We start from the raw sequence: 22,389 nt of genomic DNA, 5'->3' as shown, positions 1-22,389 counted from the left end.
GGGGTGTGTTATAGCTTGTACAACAACCACATTTTTTTAGTCCACATAACAACGGTGGAAGGATTTCTTCTATAGAGTAGTATTATATTATATATTCTACAACCATGAACATTGACAAAAATGAAGAGTAATGATTGGTCAAACAAATATGGCTTTTTTTCAAAACAATGTGTGGCCGAAAGGAATCTAAAGCACCTTTGGTTAAAGTTGCAAAATACATGGAAAGGTTAAGTTTGTACGTGTTTAATTTTTATCATAATCAATGGTGTGCTATCCAATGGATTTTAATTTAATACATAGCTTTTTTTTCACCATTTGATGTAGTCACGTCACAAACCGTATCACTAGTCCCCGTGAGCTTAGCTCAGTTGGTAAGGACAATGCATAATATATGCAAGATCCGGGATTCGAACCCCGGACACCAAAAAAAAAAAACGCACCATTAAAATTAGACTACACATATTTCAACTTTGTATTTGGAACCAAAGTACCCAATTAAAATGTGATTCGTCTGATTTTGGTTGAGATTGAATGATCCACTATCTATAACTACGAAAATTTACAATTGTAGACGGTTGCAATTCCTTCCCTAGAACGTCTCGAAGTTGTCAAGGTAGCCATTTTAGACAAAAGCTCCTAGGTTATGGTCTAAAAATATTTACGAATAAAAATATTTTTTAAAAAATAAATCAAAAGTTATCAAGAAGAATCAACGACAAGTAGTTTAAGCAGGAGGAACAACACAAAATGTGATTTGTTGGTGACACTGGTTTGAGTACAATCCATAATAGCAGACTATGCATGGATGGATGTACAAAGGAGTAAAGTCGTCATATTTGATCTTATTAGTTGGCTTCTTCTCCTCTTTTGAAAGGGTAGAGGAGAAGGTATCAAACAAAAATACTAAGATAACAATGCGATAACAGCATTTTCATTAAAATCTTAATACAATGGACATTGAGCTGAGGATAAAACATCTCTATAAGAAGAAAAAAAAATCATATTTAGGTCCATTGAAAAATTGATGATTCGATGACCAGTTACTATTATATGCATTTTCGTCTAAAACAAGACTTCTTATTCCCACTTGCCACTCCAACCTAAATGTCATCTAGTTCATATTAAACTTATTTTCTATAATAATAATTATCTTAGGTTACACCAAGTATATAACGGGCGTCAATCTATCAACGGAAAAAGAAGATTCTGAATTTTGCCACATAAAATTTATTGAATATACAAATTGTCTTGTGGGATGAAGTGTATATACAAGAAAGAACCGTTTCATTTCTTCATGCCAAAGAAAAGTATAACAATATTTAAAAAAATAAAAACAAGTGGTTTGAGTTATGGTGAAAGTTCTAAGCACTGCTTATTATATGGAAAAGATTATATAATTGTGAAATGAGGGAAGAAATCCACGTGATGTGAAAGATATAGAAATGAAAAACAACTGAAAGAATAAAATCTTAGATTGCGTTCTGTCAAAGAAATAATAAAACCATAGATTGCTAAGATACACCATAGCCTCCAGTAGGAGGATACTAGTAGATCACTTACACATTGAGCACCAAGCACTTGCGCTCGATCCCGACAGTAGACCAACATACACTTTGATATGATAAAATTAATTCAATTGCAGTTAGCCATCACTCCTGTTAGTGATCTCAATCATTTGGTCGAGATTGGACGGTTGAGATTTCAAGTTCTCAATCTGTCAAAGTATATGAGCCATCTGTTCTCTAGCAACGACGTAATATAGACCAACTGTAATGACTATACGAAATTTCGGTTTGAGCAGCAAGTAACAAACCATGGCCTAAACAATCACTTTGAACCTGCAGCTACATAACAAAAACCTCATTTTATAAATTACTTAAGCTAGAAGAAAAATCACAAGTTACAACAATGTGAATATCCAACTAATTTTTTGATAATAGATCAAGGTAAAAATAAGAAACTTTTGTTCATTTGCAGTCAATAGTACTATTCAATAAGAGCAAAAAGTGAATAATATGGTAAACTTTTTGTTGTGTCAAAATCTTCAAATGTTTCACTGATTTATTTATTTTTGTTGGAAAAATATTGGTATAGTAAATCTGAGGTTAATAAAGGTGAAGGTCAAGATGCTTTTATGCATTACTTTACCTTTACGTGTTGAGTAAAAAGAAAAGTACTATTAACTATTGTTAACACTTAACACTATTAAATATTGGATTACAATATTGTAATAAAATGTAAAGCAATGTAAGAAACCAGAGATTCTTTTAGATTTATGATTTTCTTTGTTGCTTTAGTAGGAGCTGGCTACCTCTTTTTCCTTTTTTTCACATCTTCACACTCACTTTATGTTTCCATAGACTCCATGTGGGTCATATACTTCAACATTTGTTGCATTGCATTACGTTGCTGACAAGTTGTCTCCCTTAAACTTGACTTCTTGTTTGAATTTCCCAAGAGTGAAGAAATTATTCATTCTTTTTGTTTTTCTTCTCTAAGGGTTGCTTGAGCTTCTACTTCTTTGATCATTTCACTTATCATTCACAATTCACAAAATATTCATCTAGTTTCGTGTCTCTGTCGGTGTTGCATAGTAACTATTTTTGAGGTTGAGAAATTGATGTAGGGATACATTAGTCTCTAGTGAAACTTTGATTTTGCGATTTTGTGTTCTCAGAAGTTTGAGTTTTGGTTGCATTGTTAAGTTCATAATAAGAAAAATGGCAGGAGGTGGAGCTGCACCACAACCAAAGCTAGATGAACTTCTTCCACATCCGGTTAAAGATCAATTACCAAATGTTTCTTATTGTATTACAAGTCCTCCTCCATGGCGTAAGTTACTTAACTTTTTCATTGGAACCATTTTGAGTATATTTTTGGCTAGTACTTAGATCCTCCTTCTTCCTCATATCACATCTTTTGGAACATTACATGGTTTCATCAAGAGTAAACTTTCTGTTTGGTCCGTAGACCTATGAAGCATAGACACCAAATACAAGACACTGACACCTAAACACCGATTTGAAAAAATGGAAGTAATTAAATATAATAAATCGTCTTTAAACTATTCTCAATCTATCAAGTTAGTATGTGAACTATCTTTTTTTCTTCTATTTTGAAAGTAATTCAAGAGCTAACTTCATTAATCAAGAATAGTTTAGCAAATTGAAGGTTTACTCATTTTATTAATGATTATTTGTAATGTGATATGCTTCATCATATATTGCATTGACATTTTCTTTTATGTTAATGAAGCTGAGGCAATCCTACTTGGTTTTCAACATTACCTTGTGATGCTTGGTACAACTGTTCTAATTCCAAGCTCTCTAGTCCCTCAGATGGGAGGAGGAAATGTAAGTCTTAGAATCAATCTAAAAGGAAGAAGCAAGTGGTTATTAATATTATTGTTTGGTTCATAAATCTAATGAAGGCTCAATCATGATTCAATAGGAAGAGAAAGCAAAAGTGATTCAGACTCTACTATTTGTGGCTGGAATTAACACATTTTTCCAAACAACATTTGGAACTCGTCTACCTGCGGTTATTGGAGGATCCTACACTTTTGTGCCAACAACTATTTCGATTATTTTGGCTGGTAGATATAGTGACATTGTGAATCCTCATGAGGTTGGTTTGTCGCAAATTATAGTTGATTAGATCTTCATTTTTTATTTTTGTTTTGATTTCTATTATGTAATCATTGTTGTTTAATTGACAAATATGCAGAAATTTGAGAAGATAATGAGGGGAACACAGGGTGCCCTTATAGTTGCTTCAACACTTCAAATTGTTCTTGGCTTTAGTGGACTTTGGCGCAATGTAGTGAGGTTCTTGAACATGCCCTATCTAAACCACTTGATCATTTTGCTCTTTCTCACGTTTTACTTTAACATCATCACGAATTTAGTACATAGGAAAATTTGTCCTTGAAATTTAAATAATTTCAAAAAAATGTATGTTGGTTAATTTAATCTTAAAGATTGTTTTTTATTAGCCTCATATTATCATATTCATGAATAATTCTATGTATTTTTGTTCAGGTTCTTAAGTCCTCTCTCTGCTGTTCCATTGGTTGCTCTCTCAGGCTTTGGACTGTATGAATTTGGATTTCCTGTGGTATGCATATTTGCAACAAGAACTAATCCTTATTTTCTTCCCATATGTTTTATAATTATAACGTGTGACTCTCGCTCTTTTGATTGTGGCTGTAAAATTATAGCTTGCAAAATGCGTGGAAATTGGACTACCAGAAATCATCATCCTAGTAGTATTTTCACAGGTAATAATATTGAATTATAGTTTTATAAGAGAGCCATATTTCATCTATATATAGTATTGTTAGTTCTTTGTTTTCCTTTCATCTACTAACATCATGTTTTTGCAGTACATTCCTCACATGATGAAAGGAGAAAAACCTATCTTTGATCGATTTGCAGTTATATTCTCGGTGGCAATTGTGTGGCTCTATGCTTATCTTCTTACTGTTGGTGGAGCTTATAAAAATTCAGCACCTAAAACACAAATTACATGTAGGACAGATCGTGCCGGAATTATAGGTGGTGCTCCTTGGTAAGGACTAAGTTGAAAATAGCTTATATGTCATAAGTTGTTTCCATAAGCTCTCATCTATAAACTGTTTTAATAAGCTTTCTCAAACTATTTCATAAGTCTTTATGCCAATAGATAAACTCAGATACGCTATTCCAAACAGATGCTTACAAAATAAATTTTGCAGGATAAGAGTCCCGTATCCCTTTCAATGGGGAGCTCCAACATTTGATGCTGGTGAAACTTTTGCTATGATGGCTGCTTCATTAGTTGCTCTAGTAGAGGTATATTTATTGTTATTTTGGCAATTAATATATGCATTGTTGAGCAAAATCGCTGAACTTATAGCTTACCTAAAAGCTCATGTAGTTGTGATTACTCATTAGCATATTGACTTTGTTATAACAACAAACCCGACTCTAAATATAAAACAGATAAACAAACGCACACAAGAACACTACGTCTCCGAGAGCCGAGTGTCTATTGTAGTTTGTTTATTATGCTTAAATAATACAATTTCCTGCGCTCGAGTGTCTATCCACTTATCAGTGTATATGAGCTAAAGCCTTTGTTGCATCTAATACTCTGATATTTCTTGTTCCACAGTCAACAGGTGCTTTCATTGCTGTGTCAAGGTATGCGAGTGCAACACCAATTCCACCTTCAGTTCTTAGCAGAGGTGTAGGTTGGCAGGTAAACAAAACTTATGACTCACCTTCACTAACCATGCATTTTTTGTTTTCACTTCGCTTGCTTTAGATACTGTCACATTTTCAAATGTTTAAATTTTTTATGATCATCTATAATTGTTATTTCGTATGTATCAGGGAGTGGGAATAATGTTATCTGGAATCTTTGGGACGGGGAATGGATCATCAGTTTCTGTGTAAGGTTTCAATTCAAGATAATTTCATGTTATTTGCGAGGTTTTAAATCAATAATTGCACCCTCACTTCAGCCGCACATTAGGATTTTTTATGTCTGCGACTGTAATGGATTTTTTTTTCTTTCTAATAGAGTAGGAATTCTATGTAACATAATATTGGTTTTTCTTCAGAGAGAATGCAGGACTCTTAGCTTTGACGCGTGTAGGTAGCCGCAGGGTTGTTCAAATATCGGCTGGATTCATGATCTTTTTCTCAATTCTTGGTAAGATTTTAATGCTGGAAATCTATGAAGCACTGATACAAACACTAAACACGATAGTCACACCGACACATCAACACCACTAAAAAAAATAAAAATGGAAGTGATTGAATTTAACCATGATAGTGAAACTTACACATCGGACAACAAACACAGTTTCAGTATGAAGTACAAGTACTACATAACCGACAGTTCTAGTGTGCTTTGTTTGATGTTTCTTGTTGGACTTGAACCTAAAAAGTTGTGATGGATCATAATATATATGTAGGAAAATTTGGAGCTGTTTTTGCTTCAATTCCAGCACCAATAGTTGCAGCTTTATATTGCCTTTTCTTTGCCTATGTGGGTATGTATTATCAATTTAAATAAGTTGGACTATTAATATTGATATTTCATTCAAGGTATAATTTGCTAACTTTTTTTTTATGTTGACATAACATAGGTTCTGCAGGTCTTAGCTTCCTTCAATTTTGCAATTTAAACAGCTTTAGAACAAAATTCATCTTAGGCTTCTCCATTTTCATGGGATTCTCTATACCACAATATTTCAATGAATACACAGCATTTAAAAGCTATGGTCCTGTACACACACGCGCAAGATGGGTATTTATCTTTCTCCTTTAATTTTTATGCAATATAATACTTCCTTCGTCCTACATTAACCATTGCATTTGACAATTTTACACATTAAGAAAAGATGATACATGAAAGAAGAAAAAAAAATTAATAAATTACCTTTCAACTAGAGAGACCGATGTAAACAAAGAATAACTCATAAACTTAAGAGTGCAAACAATCATGACCTTTCAACTAGAGATTCAAATTCAAAATTTATAGAAAAGTTATTCCTTGACAAATATTTGTTCCTTTTGACAGTTCAATGACATGATCAATGTCCCATTTGCATCAGAAGCATTTGTTGCCAGTTTATTGGCAATGTTTTTGGACGTAACGTTGCACAAGAAAGATAATCAAACACGTAAAGATAGAGGAATGCATTGGTGGGACAAGTTCCGTTCATTCAAGACAGATACAAGGAGTGAAGAATTTTATTCTCTTCCTTTCAATCTAAACAAGTTTTTCCCTTCTGTGTAATTAGACCATGCTCTTGGAACTTGCATGGTGATGTTCATTTTGAAGAAACACAATTTTCTTCATTCTTAATGTAGCAATATGAATATTGTCATTTTTTTCACAAGAATGTTGTCATATTGAATACAATATCATGTTGTAGATGCTTGTTTATTGAAGAATATCATAGTTCTTTCTGTGATTTAAATTACTTTTATTTCTTTTCTATTAATTTACCTCTCTCCGTTTATTTCTTAGCTGCACATCACTTGGCAAAGATAAGATACAAATTATGGGATAAGCAAAAACCTGTTAGGCACCCCGGATACGACATTGACACCGATAATACTAAATTGTAGTCAAATAGTAATATTTATAAAGCTTGTATCCGCATGGATTATGAAAATTCTACTTAAAAATGTCAATTGTAATTAGGATGTGTAAAATCGGGGGATGCACAAGGCATAAACTTTTATTCACAAGATGAATTAGGTTTTGATAAAATCAAGAAGTAAAGGTGATTAGGTCATTTTTTAATCTCTTCTTCGCTATTTGGTAGCCGCATCTAAATTATTACAATTGATTTTATTAGTATCACGACAATTTAACAATATAGATGATGAACAAAACGACTAGCAAATGTACTAGTGTGACGTTAAGTAGTAATATTTATAGAAAAGAGTTCGTCTCCATAGGGATTGCCTAGCTTCGGCGTAAATACCATGATTATGATTAGGTTAATAGTAACAAAGTGGTTGGTTTTAATTCCTTAAGAGAGCAATTAGGTCATGTCAGATTTCCTTCCCTGCCTTAATTGAGAAACTGCAAACTCTGAATACAGTACTACTAATTATCTTATTTCAATACCTTTGCTCAAAATAATCAAGTCAATGTCTTTGTCACTAACTTTCTCCAATAGTTACTGCTCCCTAGTGTCTTAGATCGGAGCCCTAACCGATCGAAGGTTTAAGAACGTCAAAGTGAGTAACAATTATTATTAGTTTATGTCTAAATCTAACCAACTATTGAATGGTTAAACTAAATCACGCCAACAAAGTTAGGGTTAGTTTATGTCTAAAGTTAGGGTTCAATATGTGGTTCTGACGTGACTAGTTGTGTTTGATTCCTATTCTCTTTGATTCTCTGATGTTCCAGATCTGTTGAGATCTGCAGGTCTCAAGACGTCAGGTGTGCCTCACTTCCGGTGCTGGTTCCATTTAGTACTTTGGCCGTTAATTTCTTATTAAATCAAATGGAGGGATAAATTTGTTTCATATGATTTTTTTTTCCAACCAATGTTACGTGAAAGACAATCAAATGATGTTTTCTACTCTTTTTCTTTGTCTTTCTTTCATCTACCTTCCTTTTGTGAACTAGACATAAATTTAGAGTTTGATATGGTGTATAATCGAAAATTTGTCTATCTCTTGATAGATAATTCATTTGGTTGGTTCATCATCTCTCTAGGTTCTATTTCTCTTTCACTCATCAAGGATGGTGGTTTTAGATTATTTTTTGATCTAGAATCATCCATATAATTTTTTTTTCTTTTCTTTCAATTTAAATAAGTGATTTTCACATATATCAAGTTTTTTCTTTGTCGTTTTTTTTTTTTTGCGATTTTTTCTTTCGAGTGTGATGTTGTGTTGTTTGTCGTCTTGTGCGGTGCTGTTTGATTTCGCGTCTTGTTGTGCTGTTCGTGTGGTTTCTATTGAAAGATTAAGTTCAATCAATCACTTATTCAATCAATAATTTGGACGTCAACGTTGCAGATTCGGAAACATGTTTATTCTAATTTATATTTTATCATATTATTTGTAGGTATTTTATCGTCATATACTATGAACTTAGATTTTATCATATTATCTGATGTATTCTATTAATTTGAATGATGAATATCGTTTTGCTTTTGTAAAAAAATAAAAAATAGAAAAGAGAAAACTATAATTTATGATGTCCATGTCTTTTTGACCATATTAATTAAAAAAATCTGTTTTAACATGCAAAGTAATTTTCAACATTTTTTTCATCCTTGATTTATAGCTTTTTCTTAAAAGTCTTTTAAAAATAATTTCTAAATTATTTATATCAAAATTACTTTTATTTTAAATATTTTTTACCACAAAGTTTTATTTCTCTTTTAACAAAAGATAATACTATTATATTTATTATAAGAAAAGATATAATCATACTATAATTACAATTTCTGGTCTCTCTTTATAAGAAAATAATTACAATTTCTGGTCTCTCTTTTTATAAGAAAAAAATCCATGACGGTGACATTTGGGATTCAAAAAGTTAAAACAATGACTCACTACAAGCCAATCGATTGGCCCTGCTAACTTTTTACGCAATATCCTTTTTCGCTTTTATGAGATGAGATTACATTACATCATAAAAGACCATAATTAATAATTTGACGGGTGAAAGTGCTACAAATAGAGATTCTCATTTGCATTATTACCATCATCACATCTATCATAAAAAAAAGGAAATGTTAATCAGTGTTCCAAGACACCGGTTAAAGAATCAAATGTAGAAAGTTTTACATTTTAACTTGTGTTGTCAACTTCTAAAAAACATAAAAGTGTTATTTTTACTTTAAAATTTAATTTTTTTAGTTTCCTTAACTAGTGTCCCGGAGATAAGAAAAATCTTGTATCACCTCTAATCATTTAAACATAGCACCAAAAAAAAAAACTAATCATACCATCCGGTCCTAAATATAAGAGAAGAATTTTTTTTAGGTTCATTGAATTATTAATGTATTTGGACTATAACATAAACTAAATAGTATATTATTTATTGAATGAACCTGAAAAAAGAATCTTCTCTTATATTTAAGACAGGAGGGAAATACGCCGTATTCATTTTTTATTTTTATTTTTAAAGTTGAGATATGGACAAATCTTGACCACCCATATTAATCCCCATCAACCTTTGATTAATATTATTTACTTTTTCACACAATTTTATACGTTGTTTATGTAAAAAATTATTGGGTTAAATACGTGTTTATCCTTATAAATATATAAAATTTTAGTTTTAGTCTCTATAAAAAATTTCTTTAACTCATTGTCCCTCAAAAATTTTGAGTCAACATTTTAAGTCAATCCATGTGTATTCTTTATATTTTTGAATGAAAAATTTTCGTAAATGTTTAGAATATTATAAGAATATCTGTCAATTTGTCCTCGTGAGCTTAACTCAATTGGTTGGGACAATGCATAAAATATGTAAGGTCCGGGGTTCAAACCCCGGTCACTACCAAAAAAAGAATATCTCCCAATTTTTTTTAATAAACCAGGAATTAAATACGAATTTTTATCTTCAAAAACATAAAAAATAATAATTCATGACTCGTTAAAAAAATATATACTTTTAGAGATATTCTAATAATATTCTAAACATTATTCAAATGCTATTTTAAATAGTGTTTAGAAAATAAACTATAAACTCATGAAATATGTTATAAAATCGTTGTAAAAATACTGTTACTAACAAAAAAACTTCAGACGAGCTTATAGCGTTAAAGGCAGCATTTTTTTTTAGGAAAAAATAATAAATTGCATATGAATTTGAAGAAAAGAAAAAGTGGATTGGAAGTAAATCTTTTTTTTTTGGTAGTGATTGGAAGTAAATCTGAGATATTATTATTATTTTTGACCAAAAATCATAGATTTATTATAAGGAAAATGTTAACTTATGCCCTCAAGACACAAGTTAATGAAACAAATATACAAATAAGTCATTAGAGTGTGTACATTACATTTAATCTTTAACTTTTTAATGAGTTGAATGTATAAAATTTTATAAAACATTTCTTTTTTAGGTTTCTTAACATGTGCCCAAATAACACAAGATAGCACTACCCTTATTATAAATACAATAGAATAGTGTGTATCGATCTGGAACTCAGTGTGACAGTGGCACTTTTCTCTCCTCTGCTCTCGCTATGGCGTTCATCATCGAATCTGCTTGGCAGGTTCGTTCGTTTTCTCTCCTCTCTTCTTTATTTCCAAATCATTACATGCATTTTATTTTTATTATAAACAATCTTACTTATTATTACTATTCTCTGTTTTTTCTTGATTATTCATTTTGATTTAATGGAAATTGGATTATTTTATTATTCGATTTTTCACTTCCTTCTTGTTCAAATAATGTAGATGATTTAAATATGTTAGAATACAAATGATGTTTGTTCGTTTTTGTACTCAGATTTTAGTTAGATATATAATTATCTGTTTCTTTGGTTTTTTGGTGCAGTACTTGATCACAAATTTCAGTGATTTTCAATTGGCATGTTTGGGGAGTTTCTTTCTGCATGAAAGTGTTTTCTTTTTATCTGGGCTTCCATTTATTTGGCTTGAGAGGGCAGGATGGCTCTCAAAGTACAAAATTCAGGTTTACCCATTTTCAGTTTCATTGACACCTTAAACTTTATTATTGTTATTTTTGTATTTCAATCTAGATTAACCTAGGGTTGTCGATCGTAGATTTTCGAAAATGACGGTTTGTTCAAATTCCACTATGCTACAATGATTTTAAACGATGTGTCATGGTATTTAAAAGTGAAAATTATATTAGATTTTCCTTTTTAAACAGTAATAGATGTTTTTTGTAATCCTGCAAAACATATATCAATTTATTTTCATCAACGTAGCAAGCAATTTTATATATAAAGTTATATAGCATTTTTTTTGTTTGTTTATTTGAACGTGTGCATCCTGTAGTTCATTAATGCAAACTGAGAACATATTCTGGTACCATCTTCCAAAGATAAATGTATTCCATCCTTATTTGATATGTAATTGTCTACTAACAGAAATATTTGAATTGTCTTTTATTTTATGCAACTAAATCATGTTTCTGCTTGTGTTTGAGATCTGGTATGTTGGTCATCATTCCTGTATCTCTTGGTCCTTTTCCTACACCAGCATATATTATATATGATATGAGTATTGCTCCTGCAGCTTAATTTTTTTTTTCAGTCATCGATTTAGAGCATAGTATCATCATACTATGAGTATAGTATGATCAGTATGTAAGATTTGATTGCTAATTCTCACTTTCATGTAGGCAAAAACTAACAGCCGTGAATCTCAGGAGAGATGTATTATTCGCTTATTGGTGTATCATTTTGGAGTCAATCTACCTGTGATGATTTTTTCATATCCTGTTTTCAAATACATGGGTATGCAAAGTAGCCTTCCTCTGCCGTCCTGGTACTTTCAGGTTTCTTTAGAACACTAGTTCGCTTATGAGTTCCATGATGGGAACTTTTCCTATAAACATTTAGAATACATCTTTCAATGAAGATTGCTTAGCAAGACTTGCTTTCGATTTTGCAGGAGAGTTGTTTTAATGCAGATAATATTTTACTTCATTTTGGAGGATTTTGTATTCTACTGGGGACATAGGATACTGCACACAAAATGGTTGTACAAACATGTACATAGTGTTCATCACGAGTAAGTTTTATACATGTTCTACAGTTATCAATGAGCTGTGAAGTGGTTTTGGGTTTTTCTTGAAGCTCAAAGGTGTTTAACTATGTTGTGAAGGTATGCCACACCATTTGGACTGACTTCTGAATATGCTCATCCTGCTGAGATACTATTCCTTGGATTTGCGACCATTGTTGGTCCTGCTATCACTGGTCCTCACTTGATTACTCTTTGGCTATGGATGGTTCTTAGAGTCCTTGAGACAGTTGAGGCACATTGCGGTTATCATTTCCCATGGAGCCCCTCAAACTTCTTACCACTTTATGGAGGGTGAGTTTCATGTTCCCTTTCCTTCACTTGACATCAACCTTTTAGTTTTGGTTATTTTGTTTGTTTCTCAGTTGTTAAAATGTATATCTCCATTTTCAGAGCCGATTTTCATGACTATCATCATCGTCTGTTGTACACTAAGTCTGGAAACTATTCATCAACCTTTACATACATGGACCGGTAAGTTTTTTTTTATTTTTTTTTTATTTTGTCATATTCATCTTAATAAGATGAGCCAAGTAACATTGGACTGGACTCCCTGCTGTTGTTATAACCTCATATTCACAGTCACGTGACCTCAGCCTTCCTGATCTTAATCTGACGGTTTGTATTTTGACTTTACAAAACATATCCAAAAATGAAGTCAAAACATAAACTGTCAGATCAAAATCATACTGTCTAGATCAGCAGTGTGGATGCACGATGACTGGTAATCTATTTCCTAGTAACGTTGGTTGATAAATTGGATATCCCGCTTGCTAAACTGACAATGATATGTGATATTTTTGTCCATTATAATAGGATATTTGGAACTGATATAGGATACAGAAAGTTGAAAGCATTAAAGGACACTGAAGTTGAATACAATAGCGAACAAAAGAAACAGTGAGGAAGGGAACATATTGTAGATATCTAGAACCATTGAAAAGGTTGATTTCCAAACTTAAGGGAAATTTTGAAAATTGTCTTGTCTTGTTCTGTAATTTGGTAGCTGTTATTGTCGACAACGTATGGATTATTTTGGAAATGCATGCCCTGTAATCTAGAAAAGTTTATTGTGCACCTATTTTGTTGATTCCAATTCTTTCTTGGCAAACACTAACTATTTTGGATTTAAACCAGTTGAATGAAATGAAAGAGACGATTCATATGCATGTTAGACACCTCTCCCGATTTGAGCTTAATATTGTTCTGTGACCTACCAGACACTAGCTAATGTGCTTCTAGATTTGCATTGTAAGAAGAGAATAAATTTATTTTAGAATTGGCATTCTTTTGAGAGTACTACAACCTAAGGGTCTGTTTGGGAGGAGATTTTGGAAGCGTTTTGGAGGACCAAGGGTATATTTTAAAATATATTTGACATTTTTAAATTTTTTTCAAAGAACATGGTAAATGATCGTATAATACTTTGATCACACTTAATTGATTTTAAAAAGCATTTCATAGTGTACATAATTTAAAAAAGAAAATTAAGATCTCTCCTAAACCAAAATCAACAAACCAAATTTAGTCTGGGTTTGAAATGACAAATTGGACAAAACCATGAACAAGCCAATTGCCAGTGCCACTTCGTCTCATGTGAACAACCTCAGCACTACTATTTTGAGAGTTCATATTTAAACCTAGTTTTTTCTATGCAGCGTTTGCTGTAAATTGAGTATATTTCAAAAGTTTCAAATGTTTTGTGTTCCATATTTTTAATTGAGAAATATAGAAAAATATTTTAATAGAAAATTGCCTTTCAATTGATATCTCTTGATGTGACTATTATTAAGGCTTCTTTTACTTGACTCAACAACTAAGTTTTTGACTCAACTTGTTAAGGGTGTAACAAGTTGGTTTGGTTTAAGTTTGTGATGGAAAAAAAATCCAAACCACTAAAAAATGATTGGTTTGGTTTGATTCAAAAATATTTTCTCTCATGAATTTCAAGCTAAATTGATGAATAACGTTGGTTTGATATGGTTGTTTTGTTTTTACATTTTGTTTGATTTTGATTTTGTTTGAATCCGAACGTAGAAAATAATCGATCCAGCTTAATTGGTTTGGATTTGTTCATCGAATCATTGGTTTAGTTCTTGCACACCTATTTAGCGCGATAAAAGCATGTAACCTGTCTAAGATATCTGGTAGTTCCTTTGACGCCTATATATATATATAGAGACATCCGGTGTTCCAAAAATAAGTACAATATTTTCTCCCCCATACCAGCATAATTTTATAAACTTCTAGATTAATCAATCCGACGGAAGGGAAGATTTGGTGAAGATATGGAAAATAAAAGTTGCAGAGTGAGACGTTTCATTTGAATAATGAAGCGCATCAGATTATTGACTAATTATACAAGAGTAGAATAGGGATCGATAATGCTACGTGGTAGTCTTTTGTGGTAGTATTAATGAGATTGAGCTACATGTTATGAGAGATAGTCTGCTAGCTTTGATTGTTGAACACGGTTCATGACAGTTTTACAGACATTTTTTATGGAGGAACTTTAGTAGTGCATTAATTTTAATATAAGTTTTGATGCGGGTTGGAATGAGCTAGTGGGGTGGACGAATTTTTGGACCACCGTGTGTCATTGTTTGTGGTCTTGGAGGAATAAAGAGGTGCATATAGAGAACTTTCATAGACCAATTTCTCTTATGTATATCATGTGATGAATTTGATTTGAGACTATTATCAAGCGAGGATGCCGAACAAAGTAATTTGAAGAAGACTCATTCTTTTCCATTCTATTGATTTCTCGCACGTCCTGTTTTATTCGGGATTATATAATATAAATCGTATAAGCATCCCATAAAAACCTCAAAAACACATTGAAACATTTCAGATTTTATAATATGAATAGGGCGCACGAAAAACTCATAAGGTAGAAAAAGTGATGGTTTTTTTTAAGAAATCATCATAAGGTTGCTCTAGTGACTTTGAAGCCTCTATCAGAGGGATAGGTTAAGCTGAATACATTGTAAGGGAGAATAACATCATGTGGTGGTATCATCGGAGAGGCCGTGATGGTGAGTGGATTGACAATTTCTCTAAATTTTTAGGTGCGTGTAGTTTTATTATTATTTGGAAAATACCAACAAGTGCATTTAAACACTCTTTAAAAACCATAAGTTATAAGTATTTGTAAAAATGTATATGTTCAAAACATTGAAAATCAAAATATTTGATATTTTTAGAAAAATTGTTTAATTTAAAATATTTGAATGCTCCATAAACACTTGTTACCATGATTTTTTTTTAGAAAGTAAACTAATCATCTACGTGTCAGAGGCTTGTTTTTGCTCTATAATATCCGCTAAACGTTATAACTCAAATTATCAAAATATGAACCTAATCTCATTTGATGAATAAACACTTAACTTCATCTATTGTAAATCAAATTTATGGACATCTTTTGAGATTAAATTAAATTAAATCTAACTACAATTCTTAATCCAGAATAAGTCAGTGTCCTTTTCAATGGGTCAGTTTCCACCTAAAACAATTTTATAATTGGTGATTAATTTGTCTTTTGTTAACAAGAAGTTATTGTTACAACAACAATCCATACCTTAACTTACATCTAAACTATAAATCCTTGACCCCCTCAACATCGGCCACTGAATCCTTCCAATGTTCTTAGCTTTCTCATCTCTCCACGTGGCACTTACACCCTATTCATAGGGCCTATGCCGGTTCCGATTAGTCATCATCCTCAAACATATACTAAAATAATAAAATAAAAATATACAAACAAAATATCACATAACTTGTTACATTATTTTACTAGATTTGATATTAATTATTAGCACACGGTCCCCATCAATAATTTTTCTATACACCACCTATATTGATGTAAACTTGGCTTTAAATTGACTTTCATAACGACCATAAGTTAGTGGAGTAGCCCTTCTTAAAAAGGAAGACCCTATGGGTTGCTAATAAGGAAGGAAAAAAAATACATTTTCATTAGTGCACAATTTCATTTTTTTGTTGAGGTTGTGAAAGAGAGTGAGAAATGGGGAATTGTCAAACAATAGATGCTGCAGCACTAGTGATCCAACACCCTAGTGGGAAGATTGAGAGATTGTATTGGTCAGTGAGTGCAAGTTATGTCATGAGGGCAAATCCTGGTTATTATGTGTCACTCATCATGCCATTGCCTCAAGAAGGAGAGAATAGTAATAATGAGGATAAGAAGCCTGTGCTTTTCACTCGTGTTAAGTTGCTTAAGCCTGATGACACTCTCACTTTAGGACATGCTTATAGGCTCATCACAACTCAAGGTAGTTTCTTTGTTTTCAATGGTCTGTTTTTGTTTTCTCCTTGTATTTTTTATTCCATCTTTACAGTGTTGTTGTGTTGGTCTGCGTTTCTGAAAATCTGTTGCGTGTTTTGGTTGGAAGAGGTTGAGAAGGCACTGAAAGCAAAGAAGAGGAAGGCACGGGGAAAGACAGTGGAGGATGTGGAAATGATGCATCTGGAAAAGGAAAATTCAGCTTGTGAGAGTGAAGGGATGTTGGACACAGGAAAGATGTATCAGGTTTGTTTCTTTTAGATCTTCATCTGTCATTTTTGGTTTTTCGTTTTGGTAAAGTACTATTCCATGAATAATGAGCAAAATATAAACTATTATTAGACCAGGATTTGATAACTATGTACAAAATTGTCTTCATTTTGTGTCTGTGCCAACATGACTAATGAGAGCCGATGCTATAACTACATAACAAATTTCAGGCAATGAGAGCAGACAGACAGAGGCTAAGGGTAGTATCAGTAAATCCTGCTGCACCGAGACCAAAATCATGGCGCCCGTCCTTACAAAGCATCTCAGAGTTTTCCGGTTGAGTGGTGGTATAACTTGTGAAATGTACTACCGTGTCTCAGAACGTTATTCATTGCCTCTTTCATGTCGGATGCTCCTCCACGTTGAACTTCTGATACATGCATAGGAAAGAAAGTTCAACAGAGGCTCAAATTACAGTCACAATCTCAGTAACCATGTTCAGTTACAACAAGTTTGTATAGCACCAAAAAGAAGGAAAGGAAAAAAATAGTGAATGCAAAATCAAAATCTACTAGAAGTTCTTTTTATTTAAAGTATACAAAAATGTTACAAGAAAATGATAAATCTTTACATTGTAAATGTATAAGTACAAGTCATTTCAATTTTGAGTTCCAAATTTCCCAATCTTCATCAACATAATTTTGTGCCCATAATAGTGATGCTCTGGCTGCCAGAGGTGCTCCTGGTAATTTCTTCTTCTTTAAAGCTACAAACATATCTGTGAACGGTGTCACCAGCAGTGTCCCAGGACCTCCATACTCCTTGTGCAAAAACTCGCTAAATATCTGTTTTCCATCAAAGAATGGTTACTACTACGACTCATTTAATTTAGTTCAAAGTAAAATATAGTTTGAATCACGCTGAATTTAACGAATTCATGGTTACCACCAGGGTTTTGTTGAAGTTCCAAAGTGTATTTTTGGCAAAAACCCGGGTGGCAGCACCATGATTCTTTCGAATTCACCACCAATTCAAACATGCACACAATAGATTAAAGTCTGAAGCATCAAATATAGGTTGCATGTTAAAACATGGTCTGTTTTGTGCCAAATCTGTCAGAAAACTACAAAATAATCTGATCTAGGATGCCTATAAAATTGTGCTGAGTTTTCTGTTTGTTCCTCTTTCTAAGCTGGTTAATAATTGCATCATTCTAGTTTAGGTTAGAAAAGAAAGGAAAGAAGTTTCTTTATAGCAGAAGGTAATAAATATTCTGGTTAAATATGACTTTCCCACGTCTCAAGAGTTGGTCCTTGGTTCTATTCTGCAATTGTAGCGGATAGCGGAAGTCAATTGATTATGAAGGAATTTGACACTTATCTACCTGATTTTAAGAGTTTGGAACCATAATGACTTGGGAAACATTCATCACTAGTTACTGGAATCACAGAAATAAGATAATGCATTTTTACTTGCTTGTGTTAACAACAAAATAAAGAAGAGACAAAATAAAACCAGTTCTTTCTCTTGAAACAAACAAGTACTCCCATGAAGTCATAATCGTAAATGTGTAAGTAGCCAATAAAAACTTGCACAGACCTGACATATCAATAATCAATCAACAAGAAGCAAGGTGAATTCTTATGAAACTGATTAAGCCAGTGCTGCTATCAAATAGTATCATTTAATGGCTACAAACACAATAACTATTATCAGAGTATTAAGTGTATATCTTTCGACTTCATTATTAGTTTGCAGGCAATAAACACGGCACAATTCTTTGATGATAAAACAAATGCAGCGAATGATTTTGTTTCTTTTATACATTTGCTTATTTTCACAAAAAGAATATTTGATTCAAAGGGAATACACGCGATGTCTAGAGTGGAAAAGATTTCATATCATCTACTGTGTGAATCAATGCTTAAGAATGGTTTGAAACTCCAACAACAACTTGTAACAAAAAAAAAAAAACTCCAACAACAACCGATGAACACTCCTCGGAAGTACAAAATCATAGCATTAATCGCCCTAACGACTAAGATAATGACCCAATCGGTGCCGATTCAGAAACAGAAATTAGTATTCAAAACTCAACTTATGTTTGTGTTCTTCTGTTATTCTCAAAACAACACCAATTAGATGACTGTCTCAGCCGTAAGGACGTGGAAAACCGTAAAGTTCTACTCAAATGTGGCGGCTGTCGTGCCAAAGTTTTGAGTGACTTTCAAGTATCGGTCTACCGTAGACCACATATCGGTTACTCAGTCTCAAGGCTTCATCTTTTACTGTATACACTACAATACATTACTAACACTGCAGTAATTTATCGTTTTAATCAACAAAAACTTTTCTCATGTTCAATGCGTAAGACATGAGAGTGTAGACCTATTTTCTTTTGTTTATAACCAGATTGTACAAACAGAGAAAGATAACGAAGAACACAATAGTAGTCAGATGCATGCGGAGTCAAATTGTCAACTGATTTCCAGCAAAAATGTATATAAATTATAAATTATAAATAAAGAAAGTTGTATATTATCTACAATAGTGGTAGTTACTAGTTATTGTACAGTTTTATGTTGATTGATAAAATTGATGCAAAGTGTTCAAAGAGTAAATCCGATTTAAAGAGAACAGATAAATAAACACACACAAAAACACAAACTATTGATCACGGAGTTCAGCCAGTTGTGCCTAAGTCTTCGAAAGGAGAGTGGTTGTTATAGTTTTTCCATAATGTAATTCTAAGGGTTACAAAATACAATGAAGTGAATATGAGTCATAGTCAAAACAAAGTGTTCAACGTGCAACTAAATCTAATTTGGGGTCTGGACAACTAGCCTCACATTTAGAGGGAGATAGAGAAACTAATTGACTTGGGGTCTGGACAACTAGCCTCACATTTAGAGGGAGATAGAGAAACTAATTGACTTTTGTGTATCTATATACAAAAAAGGCAACCCCGTGCACTAAAGCTCCCGCATACGCAGGGTCCGAAGAGGTCCCACCAATTGGTGTATTGTACGCAGTTTTACCCTGTTTGTTTTTTTTTTACACAAGAGGCTCTTTCTAAGACTTGAACCCATGATCTTTCAATCACGCGACAACAACTTTACCGTTGCGCCAAGCCACCGTCAACAGTTTACACTATATATGATGTCCTAAAATAGTTTACTGAAAGCAATGGCATTAAATGCATAAATTATTTAAACAGTTAAACTTTCAATAAAATAGTACTTATACAGGTGAATGTGTAAACATCACAAGATATTGACATCACAACTGCCATGAAAACGAAAAGTGAAGACATTTTAATGTTAAAGACTAGATTTCAGCCGGATTTGAATAAGTAAGTTGTAAGCAACTTTATTATAGAACTGTCACAATCAAATCTTACTTAAAATCAAAAAACCCAATCATTGACTCTACAATGTTGAATCATATAACCAGTATCTTCGAATGGACCAAACAGAAAACAACAAAGTTGCACACATGTGCTACATAATTCAATCGTACTATTTTTATTATTAAGTATATTTTTGGGTTAAATGCACCTCTGCCCCTGCCATGAGCAACTCTTGCGTAGACACAACCCAAATAAAATTATTTGGGCGCACACGCATGAATGATAAAGTTTAATAGAAATAGTATTAAGTGATGTGACTAAATTATTTCTCTTCTAAATTTTATTATTTATGTATTGTCAAAATGCTTTTGATTTGGGGCTGTGCCCAATAAGTATTTCTCTTCTACCATTTGAGCGGATTTTGATTTATCCTCTGTATTTTTTATTTTGTTTTTGGGATTACAATCTTGTATTTCAAAAATTATTTGCTTTTAAACCTTTGAGGCACCTAACCGTACAACAGATGATGTGGCATGGGGCGAAAGTACCCTTAATCTCATCTCATAATTTAATGCCTCGAAGGTCTACAAGCAATGTACCTTTGAATTACAAGGGTGGACATACAACAACAAAAATTACAAGGGGAAAACCAGAATTCACCCAAGTGGCAGGGGGCGAAAGCGTCCTTAACCCTAAATTTTTAGTCTCTATAAAATTAACGTTTTTTATTTGTTTTTACTCCATATATCCCTTTTTTTATTTTCCAAAGGTTCCCTCCATTGAAGTTAATCATATTCGAGGCATTGATAAACATTAAATATGAACACCTCTGCCAGCCGAAATTTTAAGTTTAGTTCACCAGTTGTGAGAGACTAGTCTCGTCTGCTAAACTCATCCCCTAGTAGTGTCCATCTATCCGTTTATTAATCCCTACAGATTACAAAACTACATATTTTTAATCCCTACACAGGACTAGATGCATGCATTGTTGTAATTTACCCCCCTGAAAAAAGTGCCTACTGAGACTAAAATCAAATTTGAGATAAAGTTAATAACCTCTGTAGCACCGATGTGTGTCGGTGGACACCGACAAGACAATGACGCATGTGATTGCATTCAATTAACTCATATTTTCAAATTTGTACGGGTGTTGATGTGTCTGGTGTCTGTGTCATTGATTTATAGCGAATAACAACATATTTAACCTTTTTCCAATGAATCAATCACAAAATTGGTTCAAGTTTTTTCTCAAGCATCTAGCACTCAACAAGAATATTACAATGCATTGAATGCAAGCATATTTTTCAAAGTAAACTTTTGTTCTTAAAAAAAAAAAAAACGATATTAACCTGAGCACAATCGTCAACAACTGCATCAAGTTCATCACCAAACTCATCTACATCCTCCGAGTCCGAAAGCTTCTGTAACAGTTCAAGTTTGAACTTTTGAGTCTCAAATTCTGCAAATTCGGGAATTGGGTCAGGGTACACGTGCTTCTGCGAGTCTCCGAGAATGCACGTGAGGGTTGTTCTGGAAATGGGATTTGCAAAGTGGGAAGAAGAAGAAGAAGAAGAAAGTTGGCATTGGAGATAGTGGCGCAGGATAAGGGTTTTAGAGGGTAATGGTTTTGTAACGGAAGAAAGAGTAGTAACCGTTGGGAAAGAAGAAGATGAAGTGAAATGCAGCATTGGTGCTGAACTTGGATTGATTTTCTCTCTAGTGTTTTTCTTGGACAAAAAAATCGGTTGAGTAAATAAATTATTAACATCATAAAATAGTTTTAAATTAATTGATACATATTTAATTCTAAACTCTACAATAATTGTTCATTAGATTAGATGATGACTTTTTTTCAAAAATATAGTTAGTAGTGAATTATTTCCTAAGCTAAATTCAAAATTGGTCAAATTAAGAAAAAACATTTCTCTAAAAAAAAAAAAAATTAAGCATAAAGAGATTTTTAGGATCATAAACGCGTGAGTTATTTGATTTTCAAGAAAACATCCATCATGAACGTGTAACTTTAATTTGCAACAAAAAGAATATACAAGTCAGAACAAGATACATGAAACCAAATAGTTTAAGTTGTTATAATCATCTTGTAATTTATGTTCACAATATGCAAATACAAATTATCACACACAAATGAGCAAGATTTTTTTAAATAAAAGGTTTGTAACCATTAATTATGCTTGAGACCTTAATGTTTTTTATGTCTCTTCCATCGTAATTACAACTGCATTAACCATATTTGACCGCAATATTATCGATCTTGA

At 32.6% G+C, this 22,389-nt stretch overlaps 4 protein-coding genes across 4 annotated transcripts; 3 read left to right on the top strand and 1 right to left on the bottom strand.

Annotated features, from left to right (window-relative positions):
• The first annotated feature begins 2,403 nt into the window (after nucleotides 1–2,403).
• On the top strand, nucleotides 2,404–6,973 carry LOC146899857 (nucleobase-ascorbate transporter 6-like). The gene is made up of 14 exons (XM_085731257.1): nucleotides 2,404–2,832; nucleotides 3,256–3,353; nucleotides 3,451–3,627; nucleotides 3,727–3,827; nucleotides 4,041–4,116; nucleotides 4,220–4,279; nucleotides 4,385–4,569; nucleotides 4,736–4,832; nucleotides 5,155–5,241; nucleotides 5,376–5,434; nucleotides 5,606–5,697; nucleotides 5,963–6,040; nucleotides 6,137–6,297; nucleotides 6,571–6,973. The coding sequence occupies exons 1-14, from the start codon at nucleotides 2,721–2,723 to the stop codon at nucleotides 6,787–6,789; spliced, it is 1,602 nt and encodes a 533-aa protein (XP_085587383.1). The 5' UTR covers nucleotides 2,404–2,720; the 3' UTR covers nucleotides 6,790–6,973.
• Nucleotides 6,974–10,675: 3,702 nt separating this feature from the next.
• On the top strand, nucleotides 10,676–13,332 carry LOC146899856 (methylsterol monooxygenase 2-2-like). Its single transcript, XM_085731258.1, has 7 exons — nucleotides 10,676–10,750; nucleotides 11,035–11,172; nucleotides 11,848–11,993; nucleotides 12,120–12,239; nucleotides 12,333–12,545; nucleotides 12,645–12,725; nucleotides 13,068–13,332. The coding sequence occupies exons 1-7, from the start codon at nucleotides 10,721–10,723 to the stop codon at nucleotides 13,153–13,155; spliced, it is 816 nt and encodes a 271-aa protein (XP_085587384.1). The 5' UTR covers nucleotides 10,676–10,720; the 3' UTR covers nucleotides 13,156–13,332.
• Nucleotides 13,333–16,160: 2,828 nt separating this feature from the next.
• On the top strand, nucleotides 16,161–17,463 carry LOC146899855 (uncharacterized). The gene is made up of 3 exons (XM_085734454.1): nucleotides 16,161–16,543; nucleotides 16,664–16,800; nucleotides 16,995–17,463. Exons 1-3 carry the CDS (start codon nucleotides 16,276–16,278, stop codon nucleotides 17,103–17,105), a joined length of 516 nt encoding a protein of 171 aa, XP_085590580.1. The 5' UTR covers nucleotides 16,161–16,275; the 3' UTR covers nucleotides 17,106–17,463.
• On the bottom strand, nucleotides 17,334–21,853 carry LOC146899854 (protein PLASTID REDOX INSENSITIVE 2, chloroplastic-like). Its single transcript, XM_085734452.1, has 2 exons — nucleotides 21,463–21,853; nucleotides 17,334–17,609 (listed from the first exon to the last, which is right to left on the bottom strand). The coding sequence occupies exons 1-2, from the start codon at nucleotides 21,799–21,801 to the stop codon at nucleotides 17,418–17,420; spliced, it is 531 nt and encodes a 176-aa protein (XP_085590578.1). The 5' UTR covers nucleotides 21,802–21,853; the 3' UTR covers nucleotides 17,334–17,417.
• Between the last annotated feature and the right edge of the window lie 536 nt (nucleotides 21,854–22,389).

The sequence above is a fragment of the Medicago sativa genome, chromosome 8 (assembly GCF_051527215.1).
Source record: "Medicago sativa cultivar Bolivia chromosome 8, Bolivia_mono, whole genome shotgun sequence".
NCBI classification, from domain to species: domain Eukaryota; kingdom Viridiplantae; phylum Streptophyta; class Magnoliopsida; order Fabales; family Fabaceae; genus Medicago; species Medicago sativa.
The sequence above is the reverse complement of the archived record's forward strand: the minus strand, read 5'-3'. Positions and strand labels throughout refer to the sequence as shown.